At 47.4% G+C, this 14,520-nt stretch overlaps 1 protein-coding gene across 15 annotated transcripts in view; it reads right to left on the bottom strand.

Moving 5' to 3' along the window:
- Nucleotides 1–14,520, bottom strand: part of APBB2 (amyloid beta precursor protein binding family B member 2) — a 387,308-nt gene that overhangs the window by 4,772 nt on the left and 368,016 nt on the right. For 13 of the 15 annotated variants that reach the window (XM_040485032.1, XM_040485027.1, XM_040485047.1 and 10 more), the window contains 5 exons: nucleotides 11,248–11,362; nucleotides 8,586–8,673; nucleotides 7,667–7,750; nucleotides 5,501–5,616; nucleotides 3,647–3,826 (listed from right to left, as the gene is read on the bottom strand). In XM_040485032.1, coding sequence (XP_040340966.1) covers nucleotides 3,647–3,826; nucleotides 5,501–5,616; nucleotides 7,667–7,750; nucleotides 8,586–8,673; nucleotides 11,248–11,362 — 583 coding nt within the window. The remainder of the gene's footprint in view (nucleotides 1–3,646; nucleotides 3,827–5,500; nucleotides 5,617–7,666; nucleotides 7,751–8,585; nucleotides 8,674–11,247; nucleotides 11,363–14,520) is intronic. The other 2 variants (XM_040485051.1, XM_040485042.1) reach the window with 1 other exon arrangement.

Below are 14,520 nucleotides of genomic sequence, written 5' to 3'. Positions count from 1 at the left end.
CTAATGGATTTAAAAATTTTAAGTAATCTCTACACCCCATGTGGGGCTCGAACTCACAACCCCAAGATCGAGAGTCACATACTCCAACGACTGAGCCAGCCAGGCGCCCCTAAATCCTAATAGATTTTAAAGTATCCATTAGCACTGTTGGCACCGTAGTTTCTCTCCTTCCGAAATATAACACAATCCACCTAGTTTTCTATTAATGAAAAGTAATTCTTCAAAATTAGATAAGAAGGTTAAAATTTACAAAGTATTGGGGCGCCTGGGTGGCGCAGTCGGTTAAGCGTCCGACTTCAGCCAGGTCACGATCTCGCGGTCCGTGAGTTCGAGCCCCGCGTCAGGCTCTGGGCTGATGGCTCGGAGCCTGGAGCCTGTTTCCGATTCTGTGTCTTCCTCTCTCTCTGCCCCTCCCCTGTTCATGCTCTGTCTCTCTCTGTCCCAAAAATAAATAAACGTTGAAAAAAAAATTAAAAAAAAAAAAATTTACAAAGTATGTTTTTTCCTAATCTAAGCACTTTAAAATGATACCATGGCTGATTTTTAAAAAGCTACTTAAATATTAATAGGTTCTTTGGTACAGTGTGAAACAGGTTGACGTTTCCCCATGGGAAGCATAAACTATCCACAGCAGAACTCCGAGTCACAAAGCCCAAAGGCCACAGAACTAGCCCCTTCAACCCCATCATACGAGAAACGATTTACCAAATCTCCTCGGCGTAAGGCATCTTGCCAGGTCTGCAACGCAACCCAAACCGCACACTTCCAAAGCACAGATTTATAAACGGGCAGGTGTGCAACACGGTACACTGGACCGGAAATCTCTAATGTTAGGCAAGTCCAGTGTGAATCAAAATCGCACCTGATGGGTTTCATTAAGGCTTCCTCTCTCATTCTAAATTTCACCAAAACATCTTCAGCTGGGCCTATGCCACTCAGCTGCAAAATATGCCTAAAAATTAGGTGGATTCAAAAGAATGTGTTTACAATACAGATATTTCAGGTGATAGAAATTCACGTGTAGAGATTTCGGATGGAGAATCATGCAGATTTAATTCAAGAGGAAAGCCATGGAGTTAGAAATGCTGGACTCTGAGCGTAAAGAAGAGGCCGATGTCATCAGTATGACTCATGCTGGATTGGCTGAACCACCTGAGCTGGCTGCCCTGTTATAATTAAAATTATAAGCACATGAATAAAAATTGTTCCTAAGACAGAAAATAAGTCTGGGAATCAGACAACAAACTGTAACCAGTGATAAAGCTAATTATTTAATTGTCACCAGCATTTAAAATGTACAATTACGGCTGACAGCCATTCATTTTATGACTAAAACCATCTGTTATGATCCCTTTTCAATTTCAGGAAATAACTAAATAGTCATCCTCCATTTTTGCTTGGCTGAATGCTTTCATTTTCTATTGTCTCCTTCATCCCATCTCGGGCTCTTGTGCTGGGTCAGAGATTCGTCGTGACTCCTCCACCAGCTCTGCCCCCACCACCCCCACCCTGCCCCTTCACATGCAGGCAGATCTGAATTAGCCTCTGGCTCCGCAGTACTTGAGGGGAAAATGCACCTCTGACAAAGGGCTGTGGGAAGAAGGATGCCAGATCATGAGCACACAGCACTGGCTCTTACCCTCCCTCTTCCCTCCGTCCCTCTCCATTCAAAGGTGCCTTTTAAGGGAAAAGTCAGCAGACTCCCTCTCCTCGTGACTCATCATTGCCAACTACAGGCCACCTCATCCTTTCCCTTCATTCTTAACCTTAGTGATGTACTGTATGTAGAAAAACAGAACTCTCCCAACCTCCATGCCACCTGTCACTCTTGGATTCTTAGCATCTGACTAGTCTCAAACTCACTGCGACCCAATCAGGAGGCTAAACCCCAACCCTAGGTTCTTAATCTACCACCAAGGCCTCGCCCCAACTCTTTATATGACCCTCATTTCAATCCACCTTCACCAGCTCATTTCCCTCAGCCGAAAAAATGTGCAAATCTCCCCCCGCCCCGCCCATCAAAAAACAAGCAGCAAACCCCCTTACTGTTGCGCTACCCCTTTCCTGTCAGACTTTGGTCTATTTTAAGGCCTCCACTTCTTTTTCCTCCAGGTCACTTTTCAGTCTAGTGTGGTGTTATACTTCTAGTTAGAGCATCTTTTACACTGCAACAGAATTTTGGCTTATGTGTCTCCTCATATACTTAAGCTCTGTAATGTAAGGCTCATCTCTCAGCCCTACTGGAACTTCCAAGAGTCAAGCCCACAAATGGTGGATTGAATTAAATGAAGAACAGGTGCTTCAAGTTCACCATTCCTCATCCCCAGCCAGGCAATTCTCTACAACATCCCAAGTCATCTACTCCTGCTTGTTCTCCTGGTTTAGACCCTCTGACACCCTCATGTGACCAGTAAAATGGCTTCTTGGCTGATCTCTCCACCTCAACCTTATCCTCTCAACCCATCCTCTACCTTTGGTGGGTTTTGTTTTTGTTTTGAGTTTGCTTTTAAAACCTAATACCAATTCATCTCTCTTGCTTAATAATCTTTGCTGAAGATAAACACGTTGCCATGATACCACAGGCTTTTTATCATACAGACCTGACCTCCTTTACTTGACTCCAGCAACCGAACCTGCTGTTGCTAAGAATCACCATCCACCTCAGGTTTTGGTGCCTACATTCATACTGTTCCCTCAAATTTTCTAGAACTTTTTCAGCGTCCAGCACAATAGGTGCTCAAAGGATATTTGCAGAATGAATGATGTGGTGTTTTTGTTTGATATCATATACATGGTGCAAAGAGAACTGGCTGTGTCACCTCAAAAACTCGGGGTTGCGGGGCGCCTACTTGGCTCAGTCGGTTGAGCGGCCGACTTCAGCTCAGGTCATGATCTCCCAGTTGGTGTGTTCGAGCCCCACTTCGGGCTCTGTGCTGACAGCTCAGAGCCTGGAGCCTACTTTGGATTCTTTGTCTCCCTCTCTCTGTGCCCTTCCCTGCTTGCACTCTTTCTCTCAAAAATAAATAAACATTAAAAAACAAAAAACCCCCCAAAACTTGGGGTTGAACACAGGCTTTGTCTTGTCAACTCTGTGCCCTGAGGCCCGCTCTTTCTTCTGAGCCTCTGTTCTGTCATAAAGAAAACAGAACAACTACCTTACAAATGGCTGTTTTAAGGATTAAATTCACAGATATAAATTAAATAAAATATGTAAGAACCGTGGGCTTAAACCAACTATCTGAAATAAAAATCATTCAATACACTGCAATTTTTTTAAGTACCAAGTTCGTTCTAAATAGCACCAATTCATACATGACCAACATTTCCTGATCACCTATTGAAATTAATTAGAGATCAAGAATTAAGAATTTGTGGTTTTGAAGATCACTGCTTTCAGTGATACTGGAAATCTCCACAGAACATCGCTCCGCCCAGTCCCGCTTCTTGTAGGCGTCCTGGCCTCTTGAGATGGTAAACCGCTCATCGTGACTGTGTCCACAGGAATGAGGGTGTTATACAGCAAAACATCACTTTAGAGATTAGACATATTTTCCTTTGTATTAGTAACTCTGTGCTAATTTATCGCATACGAGACAAGAGCAGTGGTGCGGGAGGTCCAACAGCTCCCTGGCGTGTGACTACTCACCATGCAGGCGGCCTGTACCGCCTCAGACACGTTACCCGCATTAGGCTCGCACCAGAAAACGTGGCACTCGAAACGCTGGTTCCCGGTGTCCATGATGAAGGCAAATGTATGAACATCCTTCCCGACGCCCATGAAGGACAGGAATCGCACGCGGCACTCCACTAAGATTTCCTCTTCATTCTGCAAGACACATTGGTCAGCGCCCACTCTCTCTGTGAAGCCAGGCAAGAGTTATAAAATAAACATATTCATTTCTTAGATCATAGAATCAAGACTGGAGTGGCCGTGTAGAGACACTGGTGTTAAAAATACATAGCTCGACTGGATTTAGAAAGGACTGTTTTCCTAGAAAGGCGAGTTTCTAAATACGTCCGCAGCAGCCATCATTGCTATGTGGGCGTCTCACTGACATTTAATCCCGCTCTGAGCTACACTCTCCGTGGCAGGCGTGTTCTGTTGCTGTCGGTCCTCTAGGCTCCAAGCCTGCGTGTTCACCGTGGATAGGAACCCTGCCATGTATGCTATACTTCTTTGGTTTTGCCCATACAGGGCACCCAGTGGCTCAAAACCCATTTGCCCAAGTGAACTCGCTGGAAACCTCAGAGCAACCAAGAGAAAAGGAGCCATGGGATGGCTTTCCATCCAGTTCTCCTTCCCATGATACCACGTGGAATCATATTTCTATCTAAAACTGTGTACGAAAGCTGCCAAATCACTTTGTTCCCCACAAACCGGTCCCCATATGGTATCCATATGATGCAGTGTAAAGAAATGTTCGGAATTCATTCTTACGAACACCACATCTTTTGCAACAACCATATGTAGTTTGTGAATTAGTAAACACATCCAGAATGTTGACTTCTGGATCATTAACATCTTGACTTACTAAATATTCACTCAGGTGCTATGGAATTCCTTAACAGGCAAATGAAACTAGCCTGAGACGCCATGAAGTTTTCTTGGGAGAGACGATGTTTAGGTTGAGATCCCAGTAAATGTTGGGTAGGCAAAGACGTGGAGCACAGAAGTGCTTGTAGATGCTGAGGCAGAAAAGGGTACGACATGTTTCAAGACTTAAGGAAATCCAGCCTGGCAGGCTGGAGAGGCAGGCAGGGTCAGTGAGCATCTTACTCCTAACTCCTTTTGAGAAGGTGAATTGGGCTTGAAGGTGACCTCCTAGCGGACAGAATCAGGAGCAGGCCAACAACCTGCGGTCTTTCCGTGGCAGGTGCTTCACAGTGGTGGAACTGAAAAGTGGTAAAGAGTCTGGAGCAGACTGCCTGGATCAAGTCCTGAGCTTGCCACTCCTAGCTGTTGTGACCACGGGCAGTTATTTAACCTCGCCGTGCCTCAGTTTCATCAACCATAAAATTGGGATAATTTGGTTCGAGGCTAACGCTGGCCTCTCTGGATGACCACCGGCCTCTGCTACTATTGACAGAACAAATCAAAGACCCTCCACGACAGAAGCATCTCCTGTGCCCCAGCTCCAGACAAATAGCCCAGGTAATCCTGAAGCTTGGAGAGCAGCCAAAAAACCACTCCCCATAATGAGTTACTGCTAGCGTCATAGTTACCTCTGGCAAATGATTTTAATCTCTTGGGCCCATGAGGAAGAAAGAATGGGGAACACCAGGACAGGAGCTTCTTGGTTCAGAGGAGAGCAAAGTTATGCAGAGATCCAGACACAAAGGACAAAAAATTGTTTTATAAATGCAGGCTATTTTAATTACAAGTAAGCATAACTCCCTGGAGGTGAAGCCTTGGCTATGTGTCTAAGTTTCATGGAAGATTACTGTATCCAGAGTTTCACTGTAACCCAGACAGACCAACTGCATCTACGATCCTTCTTACCTTTTCACTGATGACAGTCACAGTAGCATCGGCCACATTCATGTTCACTGACGGCCAATCCTCCTTGTTAGATGAGGTCATAAGACTTTCTATGGCATTGTTCAGGGTATCCATTCCTGTGGATGGAACAGATAATTGAAAAAGGTCCTAAAGCCACTTATCACTCTCCAATGTGAGCCCAGATCACCCAGTAACAGCTACACCCAAAGTGATCTTTTTTTTTTTTAATTTTTTTTTTTTAAACGTTTATTTATTTTTGGGACAGAGAGAGACAGAGCATGAACGGGGGAGGGGCAGAGAGAGAGGGAGACACAGAATCGGAAACAGGCTCCAGGCTCCAAGCCATCAGCCCAGAGCCTGACGCGGGGCTCAAACTCACGGACCGTGAGATCGTGACCTGAGCCGAAGTCGGACGCTTAACCGACTGCGCCACCCAGGCGCCCCCTTTCTTTTTTTTTTTTTTTAATAGTTCCAGGAGACATTCTATTTGAGCATTTCATTGCTTGGGGGGGAAAAAAAAGCCAGCTTTTTCAATAGAAAGGAGGGTCATGAGAGCCTCCAGAGATGTGCAGTGTGTGATGTCCTGTCTAACTGGACCATGGTACTACTTTCTCTCCAAAGATTCCCCAGCCCCAAGTATATAAATAACACTGAAGCAAATGCTACCTTTTCCTAAGCAAGGAGGCTGGGAAAAAGGAACTGAACAGAAGCCAGCAACTGCCAGAATACTCTGATCTTCCTCCACCTTACTCTGCTACTTGAACAAGGCCAAGTTTGGAAGGCCCTGTACGTGAATAGAATGCACTATACCAGGGGGCCCTTTCGCTGAGTGTTCCCACACCCGTTTTTTTGTGGCAGTGTGAGGGGGTAGGTCAGATAACAACTTTATTGAGATATAATTCATCTATAATTCACTCAAAGTGTACAATGCACTACTTTTTAGTAAATTCACAGAGGTGTGTAATCATCACCACAATGAATTTTAGAACATGTTCATTTCCTCAAAAAGGAACCCTGTACATCTTTGGGGTCACCATCCATTTCTTTCCAGCCCCCTAGTTCTAGGCAATTATTTACTTAATTTAATTTCTATCCCAAGAGATTTGTCTCTTCTGGACATTTCATATACATGGAATCACACAGTATGTGTGATTTGTAACTGGCTTCTTTCATTTAGCATATGGTCTTCGTGGTTCATCCACGTTGTAGCATTTATCAGTACTTCATTCCTTTTTTTAATTTTTTTTTTAGTACTTCATTCCTTTTTTTTTTAATTTTTTTTTAGTACTTCATTTCTTATTTATTTATTTATTTATTTATTTATTTATTTATTTATTTATTTTAGTACTTCATTCCTTTTTACTGCCAAATAAAATTCCACTGTATGGTAGCATCACATCTCATGAATCCATTTGTTAGTTGAGGGACATTTGTTTCCACTTTGTGACTATTATGAATGCTGCTACTGTGAATGTGTGTGTGGACAGATGTTTTCATTTCACTTGGGTATGTGCCCAGGAGCAGAACTGCTGAGTCAAACGGTAACTCTGTGAACTCTGGAGGAAGTGCCAGACGTTTTCCCAAGTGGCTGTACCACCTTACTTTCCCCCGCCCCGAGCAGTGCATGAGGGTTCAGGTTTCTCCACAGCCTTTTCCGCCCAGGAAAAGGGCACATCTCCCCGCCTCCTCTCAGCTCGGTATGGCGAAGCAACGAAGTTCTGCCCCCGGGGTGGGAGCTGACTGCCGTGCGTGCTGCTCTTGGATCACACCTTGGAAGGAAAAGCATGAGGGCTCCCTCAGCCCTTTCTCCCCGCCCAGGGGCCAACGAGGACTGAAGCAGAGATGGCCCCAGGGATGGAAGGCCCACTTGAGAAGGGCAGAGCCCTGGCTCATGCATCTCTGGCCTGCTGGGTGCACCAGAACTATGTGTCTGCCTTGTTGAAGTCCTTGTATTCTGGGGACCACATGACGAGCAGCTTAGTAGCCTGCCCTCTTTTGCTCTTTTGATTGGGACTGCTCATGTGCTGTGGCTGGTGACAGTGCCAGGGCCTAATTCAAGCCTAGGAAAGGAAGCCGAACAGTAGATCGCACCCGTTGGGGAGGGTGGACACCTCCCCCGAGCTCCCGAACACTGGCACAGTGAAAGGACATAAATGTTTCACATACCGACGGGTTTGTCTACGGGTAACATGCCCAAGTACTGCACGTGGAACTTCTGGACCAGCTCAGTCTTTGGTGTTGGAAAATCTACTACAGGGAACAAAAGCAACAGATCTTTGTCAGTGGTTCCAACGTACACATAAAACACAGCCACCACCTGTGCCACAACAGCCTGTTTCTAGAGGGAGAAGCGGCGCACCTGCTCTGGGAGAACAGCGGGTCTTCCGCCACACACAGGGGCTCTGTCAATCAAAACCCCATTCAACTTTCGTTTCTCAGCAGGGAAGCAGAAACAGTTAGTTCTTGGTGTCTTAAAGCTGCTACTGTCCTTTCCATGCTAAATAACAGTTGTTGATGTCCTATTTATTAGGTGGTTGATGCCCAGAGAGAATTTAATCACAAAGGGCACAGAGACAGGAAAAATAACTAAACAGAATCCCCCCAAATATCAATATATATATTTTTATTTTATTGAGGTATAATTGACACACAACATTATGTTAGTTTCAGGTGTCTAACACAGTAACTTGATACCTGTATACATTGCGAAACCATTACCATAAGTCTACTTAACATTCATCATCACAGTTACAAAAAAAATTTTTTTCACATCAACCCACATATTTTTAAGCTGGCTGGTTCTTATCCCAGGCTGTACAGGAGTTATAAAATCACTAAAGACAATATTCTTTAATCTTGTCCTTTTTCGTAGCAATAAAACTCATCCTGGCCTTTTGTGCCTAACCCTATTGACACAAAATGAACTCTGCGCACAGGAGGCTCCCTGGGGCTGGTTCAGTGTGTGTTTGTTGGGTTGAGCATGGTTTTTAAGGAGACTAGAAACGGCCGGGAGCCCTGTGAGACCTTCCGGCTCTTGACTAGGATGGACAGCACCATCGTGAAGACAGCAGATGCACTGACCTACCTTGCAAGGGAACGTCGAGATTCACATTGGTTCTTTCCTGTAAGGAACTGCAGGCCAGGGCTTTGGCATTCTTCCGTTCGGCCATAATCTGAAGGGGGGAAAAACACACTGTGGTTTGTGGTTACAGACGCCCTGCCTGCAGCTATTCCAGCCAGTAAAGGGTCTGAGTGGACTTTGCTTCCAAGCTAAGCTGGCTTTACATACAGTCTACTGCCTGACTTCCCACCCCGGTACTGCACACATGGAGAACTGTGCTCATTTTCCCCAGGGGTAACCGGTGAACGACTAGCCCTCAGAGCCCCCTGATTGTTTGGAACTCATTCCTCCACTCACCTGGCTCCTACCTCTAGTGAAACAACCCAAACAAATATCCTCTGCTGGCCCACTGAGGTCAGTGAGACACGCACAGTAACGGACTTTTCCCACTGCTTCTGAATGCTGGCTGTTAGGTACCCTCTTCCGGGCCCTGGGGATAGCGAATGAGTTCAAATCCCACCTTCGCTACTTACTAGCTGTGTGATCTTGGGCGAGTCACCTGGCCTCTTGTGTCTCATTTCCCCTTTGCACGTTTATGTCCCCAGTGATAAGGTTATGTCAGTTTTGTCAGCGCTCAGCAATATTAGCTGCTATCGATCGGGGTTGTTATTCTTAAACTGTTCAATCTGTCAGCTGCCTACCACACTGGTTCTCTTCTGCTGGGGGCACTGACATCTCCTTTACTGGAAAGTCATCACTTCTCACTTCTGTTTACACAGTGCTGGTGTGGCTTAGGAGCCCAACCTTTGATGACCCAAAAGGTGACTCACACCTTCATTCCCAGCCCAAGCTTTCTGAAAATTCCAGACAGAACGAAAGTCACTTCTTCTCCAGAGCTCCACTCCACCCTACGCCTGGGACAGCAGGCAAGGAGGCGGCTGAGTTTAACAACATCAAATTTTAACTGAGCACGTCCTCTGTGCCAGGCCGGGTTCCGGGGGCCTTACGCTCCCCAAGGACAAAGATTTTTCTTTTCTGTTTTAGTCTCCGCTGTGTTCTTAGAACAGTCCCTGGCACGTAAATAGTGTTCAGCGGTGCCTGTTGCAGAAATGGAGGAAGAAAATGGCACCTGGGGAGTGTGCTGTAATGCTGTAACAGGTGCAGCCGGGCCCAGGCTTGTTGAGGCACCAGTGTGAATCTGGGCTGGGATAAACAGTGGTCTCGGGACCAGCACCCATCCTGTAAGTCCTGGTCACCTGCATCAGAGCAGCCGACTGGTCCCAGCTCCTACCCCTCCCTGAGGAAATGTGGCTGGCGCCTGCTTTGTCCCTGCTGCCCAGCAGTGGCTACGGCCTGGGCGTGGCTAGCTCAGAGGAGCTGTAATGAGGCTGGGTCTTGACATTCGCCTCAAACCAGAAAGGTGACATCCAGCAGAGGTGATGGTGAGGTCTGGTGTTTAGATTCAGTAAGTAAGTTTGGGGAGTAGAAAGGCCTGCCTGAAGGGCATCTGTGACAGTGTCCTGGGGACCTGGCTAATCACGATCTGAACACAAGACGGCAGGTGATATGGTTGCTAAAAATATCAATCACCCCAGTATTGCATCTTTGGAGGTCAAGGGACAGAGTGGCCCATGGTCTTTTCTCCACTGGCTCACCCTTAGAACACTGTGTTCATTCAGGGGGAACCAACTACAGTACGCTCAGAAGCAGGTGAGGGGCCTGGTAACCATGTGACCCAAGAGAGATGGGGGTGGGGGTTCTGGAGAAATGAGGGAGACAGGACAGATATTTGTCCAGCACTTCTAAATGCACAGGTACAGTTCACAGCTTCAAATGTTTTAAGTAATAAAGGGCTGCCCAGCAAACAGACAAGATGGAGGCATCTTTCCCTGTTGCTACAGATTTCACATCTCAAGTAAATACGCGGAAGTTCTAGAGAAGAGGACTTCAGGTCTACACAAGAAAGAACTCTGTGACAGTCAGCGCTGCTCATTTTAATAGAACAGCCTCCTGAAAAGTAGGGGGCCCTGTGGATGGAGGTCGAAGGAGGGACCAGGCAGAGGGTGGGGATGTTTCTAGCAGGACTTCTCTGCTGGAGGGAAGGAAGGCTAGTCCCGAGATGCCCGACTGTCTGTCCTCATTCTGAGGCTCTGTGACTCTGGTTAAGGAAGCAGGACCTCCCCAGGGTGAGACACCGACCACAGCCCTGCCTCACAGCCGGTCAGTTTCCATGAGCAGCTATGTGTCCTCCTGGAGTCAGTGTGGGTTCACGGCAACTCCGGCTGCCTGCATTTGCACAGACACCCTCCCTTCTCCCTGTGTCTACTCTCAGATCAGGGGGCCCCGTCTCTGGAAAATCTGCCCTGACTCCTTTCCCCCTTTTCCCAGTTAGGCTCGGGGTACCCATCTCTACCACCTGGCCCGTCACTGTTCTGCCCACCTACCATATCCTCCAAACTGTGGGAGGGTCAAAGGCTCTGCTCATTTTGTGGGTGGAGAGCCATTGAGAGCACCACCTGAAATGCAGGAGTACTTTTCCTGGGCTAAAAACATGGTCTGCTCGCTTCTCCCTGAATGCAATGCACAGGTCGGCAAGCCCCCTGCCCCTGCCCTTTCACGGCCCCTTCCCTGCTCAGGCAGTGAGAAAAAAGAGGGGGACTGACCACAGTGTCCTGACCTGCCTTACCTTGGAACAGATTTCGTGGAGACTTGTGGCGATGGCTTTTGCTGGTGTGTCACATCGAAATACATGACATTTCAAAATTCGCGTATCTTTGTCTCTTGCTACGTAAGCAAAATCTCTGTGCAAACAAAATTTATCAGTATGTTAGAAAAGGAAACTTTACCAACACACTCTCTAGTGATGAATGTTAGCTGAGCAAGGAGCCGGTATGTAGGTGGTAAACAGAGTATGCGAGGGCAAAAAACAAAACGTAAACTTCAGTAGCTACCCCAAAATGGAGGAGCAGTTTCGTGGATTTAAGAATTCATTTCTGGGGCGCTTGGGGGGGCTCAGTCGGTTAAGCATCCGACTTCGGCTCAGGTCGTGATCTCGCCATTTGTTGAGTTCGGGCCCCACGTCAGGCTCTGGGCTGACAGAGCCTGGAGCCTGCTTCGGATTCTGTGTTCCCCCTCTCTCTTAAAAATAAACATTAAAAAAAAAAAAAGTTTTTTAAAGAATTCATTTCTGAGTAAAAGAACTACAGTGTTTCCCAAAGTTAGTGTGCTGAACTCCTGGAAACTCTTACAGCCCTTAATGAAAAAGCGAATTCTTGATGAACTTTCTCTCTAGTGTAACAACAAATACCACGATTATAAAAGAGAAAAGGGGCTTGAGAAGAGCATGAATGTGCATGAGCGCCATTATGACAAACGCAGCGGTACAGCCGAGGCAGAACAATAGGGGCTGATGGGTAAACACGTGCACGGAGAACGCGTCGGACCCACAGCTGCAGGAGAAAGCGGACGGGCAGTCACGGGCTGGGCTGTGACACAAGGAGACACCGCAGACTGAAATCCCGTCAAAGGCGTCTGATTCTTTTAAGCGCGGCTCCCACTCCAGAGCTCGGGGTGACGGCGGCAGCATGGCACTCTATATCGTCAGCCCAGCCACCTCGGTGGGCGTGCAGCTGGTGCTGCGTGTTAGCATCTGTTCTGCTGATGAAAAGGATATCGACTGTGGCAAGACCTGGCTTCAAAAGAACCGGGCCGAACAACCAACCGTACAACTAAATTTCTTACTGTTCGTACTGGAGGACAGTGGTTTAAAGATTGAAGTGTTTAAGAACAATACATGCCCAGATTTACCCCCATCTGGATCACAACGCGTTCTTTGTGTTTGTTGCTTAAGCCAGGATACTGTCTGTAAATGTAACCACACATGGATTTATTTTTAATGGTTCCTCTTAATAAAAGAACTGGTGGTCTTTTCACAGACCATGACGGCCGCTTTCTTCTAGATATCCTTGGCTTCTTTGGGAAGGCACAGGGATCTACCCACTGGAGGCCACGGCCATCGTGGAGATGTGGCAGAAAAGCCTCCCCTGCATCGCACGCCATGTGCAGTGGGGGCTCCCGAACCCCGACCCCAGGTCAGGGCACTTCAGCCTCAGCCTGTCCACACCTGGCTTCAACACCTGCTCCCCCCAACCTTCTCCTTCCTCATGTTCTGTCTCAGCTGGTGTCCCCCATGCTAGAACCAGGAGGCCTTCCGGACTCCCCCTCACCCTCTGTATTCAACCCCTGTGTTTGTTTGGCCAGTTTTACCTCCCCAAAAACGTCCTGAACCCATCGCCCCTTGCCAGCCCTACGACCTCTCGGGCATTCTCAGCAGGTCTCTGCTCCCTGCCTTTGTGCACACGGTCTCCATGCCCTTGTCACCACGTGGGACCCGGAGATGAGCAGATCGCCCTTCCCAGTGATGCGGTCACAACTTATGCACGTGGCACTTAGCACCGGGTACCATCGGTGTCTGTGTAGGAGCGTGTACTCCCCACAAGTCATTAAAGCTCTGTGAAGACGATCTGTGCCTTATTCATCCCCAAAATCCAGTCCAGGCCTGGCCATATAGGTACCGAGTGTTCCTTTCTCTTTCCGGCATGGGGCCTGCAGCACGCATCCTGATCTCCTGAAGGGTGAGCCAGCCCTCAGTCAGAGGCATCAGGCTACACGGCAGTGGGCTGAGGGGTGGGTCTGGGTGAGGCACTGGGCCCAGACTGAGCGATGAGCACAGTCTTAAATTTTTTTTTTTTAACGTTTATTTATTTTTGAGACAGAGAGAGACAGAGCATGAGCGGGGCAGAGTCAGATAGAGAGGGAGACACAGAATCTGAAACAGGCTCCAGGCTCTGAGCTGTCAGCACAGAGCCCGACTAAGGGCTGGAACTCACGAATCGCGAGATCATGACCTGAACCGAAGTCAGATGCTCAACCGACTGAGCCACCCAGGTGCCCCGAGCACAGTCTTATTCTACACTGTGTTCCTGATGCCTTTCCATTCTGGTCTCAACCACCATCAAGACAACACGGTACAGTAAAACCTTGGTTTGCGAGCATGATTCGTTCTGGAAACATGCTTATGATCCAAAGCACTTGTCTATCAAAGTGAATTTCAAGAACCATTGGCTCAGTTGGGATCATGTGACATCCCGCGTCATGTACTACTTGTATTGCAAGACATTGCTCCTTTATCAAGTTAAAATTTATGAAAAATGTTTGCTTGTCTTGTGGAACGGTTGCAGAGCAGGTTACTCGCAATCCAAGGTTTTATACTGTATTTAAAAAAGAAATGAGAGAGGGCCTCACTTTTGGAGACCATGCTCAAGGGAAGCCCTGTTTCTAGCTCCCAGCTCTCTGGCTTCTTTTCTTTCCTAAATGGATCCTAAAGGAATATACGTGGTGTCTTACCATGTACAACTGTTTCCCTTCAAAATTCCATGTTCAGGGGCACCTGGGTGGCTCAGTCGGTTAAGCAAACAGACTCCTGGTTTCAGCTCAGGTCATGATCTCATGGTTCGTGAGTTCGAGCCTCATGTTGGGCTCTGTGCTGACAGCCCAGGGCCTGCCCAAGATTCTCTGTCTCCCTCTCTCTCTGCCCTTCCCCCTGCATGCACGCTCTCTCTCGCTCTAAGTAAATAAATAAAGTTAAATAAATAAATAAAGTTACGTTCAGCTGCGGTCAAATCTGTTTGGTTCTGTGGTCAGCAACAACTCTGTGTGGATTTCTACAGTTCCAAAATTTGTCGCCCCTACTCTCCCAGCATCCTTATTCCAGCCAAGGAGCTCTCCTCTCTGCTCTGGAAAGGCAGGTCCCCACTCATGGCATCTCTTCTCACTTGGCGACCGCTGGTGTCCCTGCACTGTCAGGGGGGCACTGCTCCCTCTACTGCACGGTCCATCCAGCTCAAGAGCCTGCTGGGTGCCAGGACCTTGCTGGTGTCTAAATGCTTATTATAGCATA

The sequence above is a fragment of the Herpailurus yagouaroundi genome, unplaced genomic scaffold (genome assembly GCF_014898765.1).
Source record: "Herpailurus yagouaroundi ecotype Mexico unplaced genomic scaffold, PumYag 28, whole genome shotgun sequence".
Taxonomy (NCBI): Eukaryota; Metazoa; Chordata; class Mammalia; order Carnivora; family Felidae; genus Herpailurus; species Herpailurus yagouaroundi.
The sequence above is the reverse complement of the archived record's forward strand: the minus strand, read 5'-3'. Positions and strand labels throughout refer to the sequence as shown.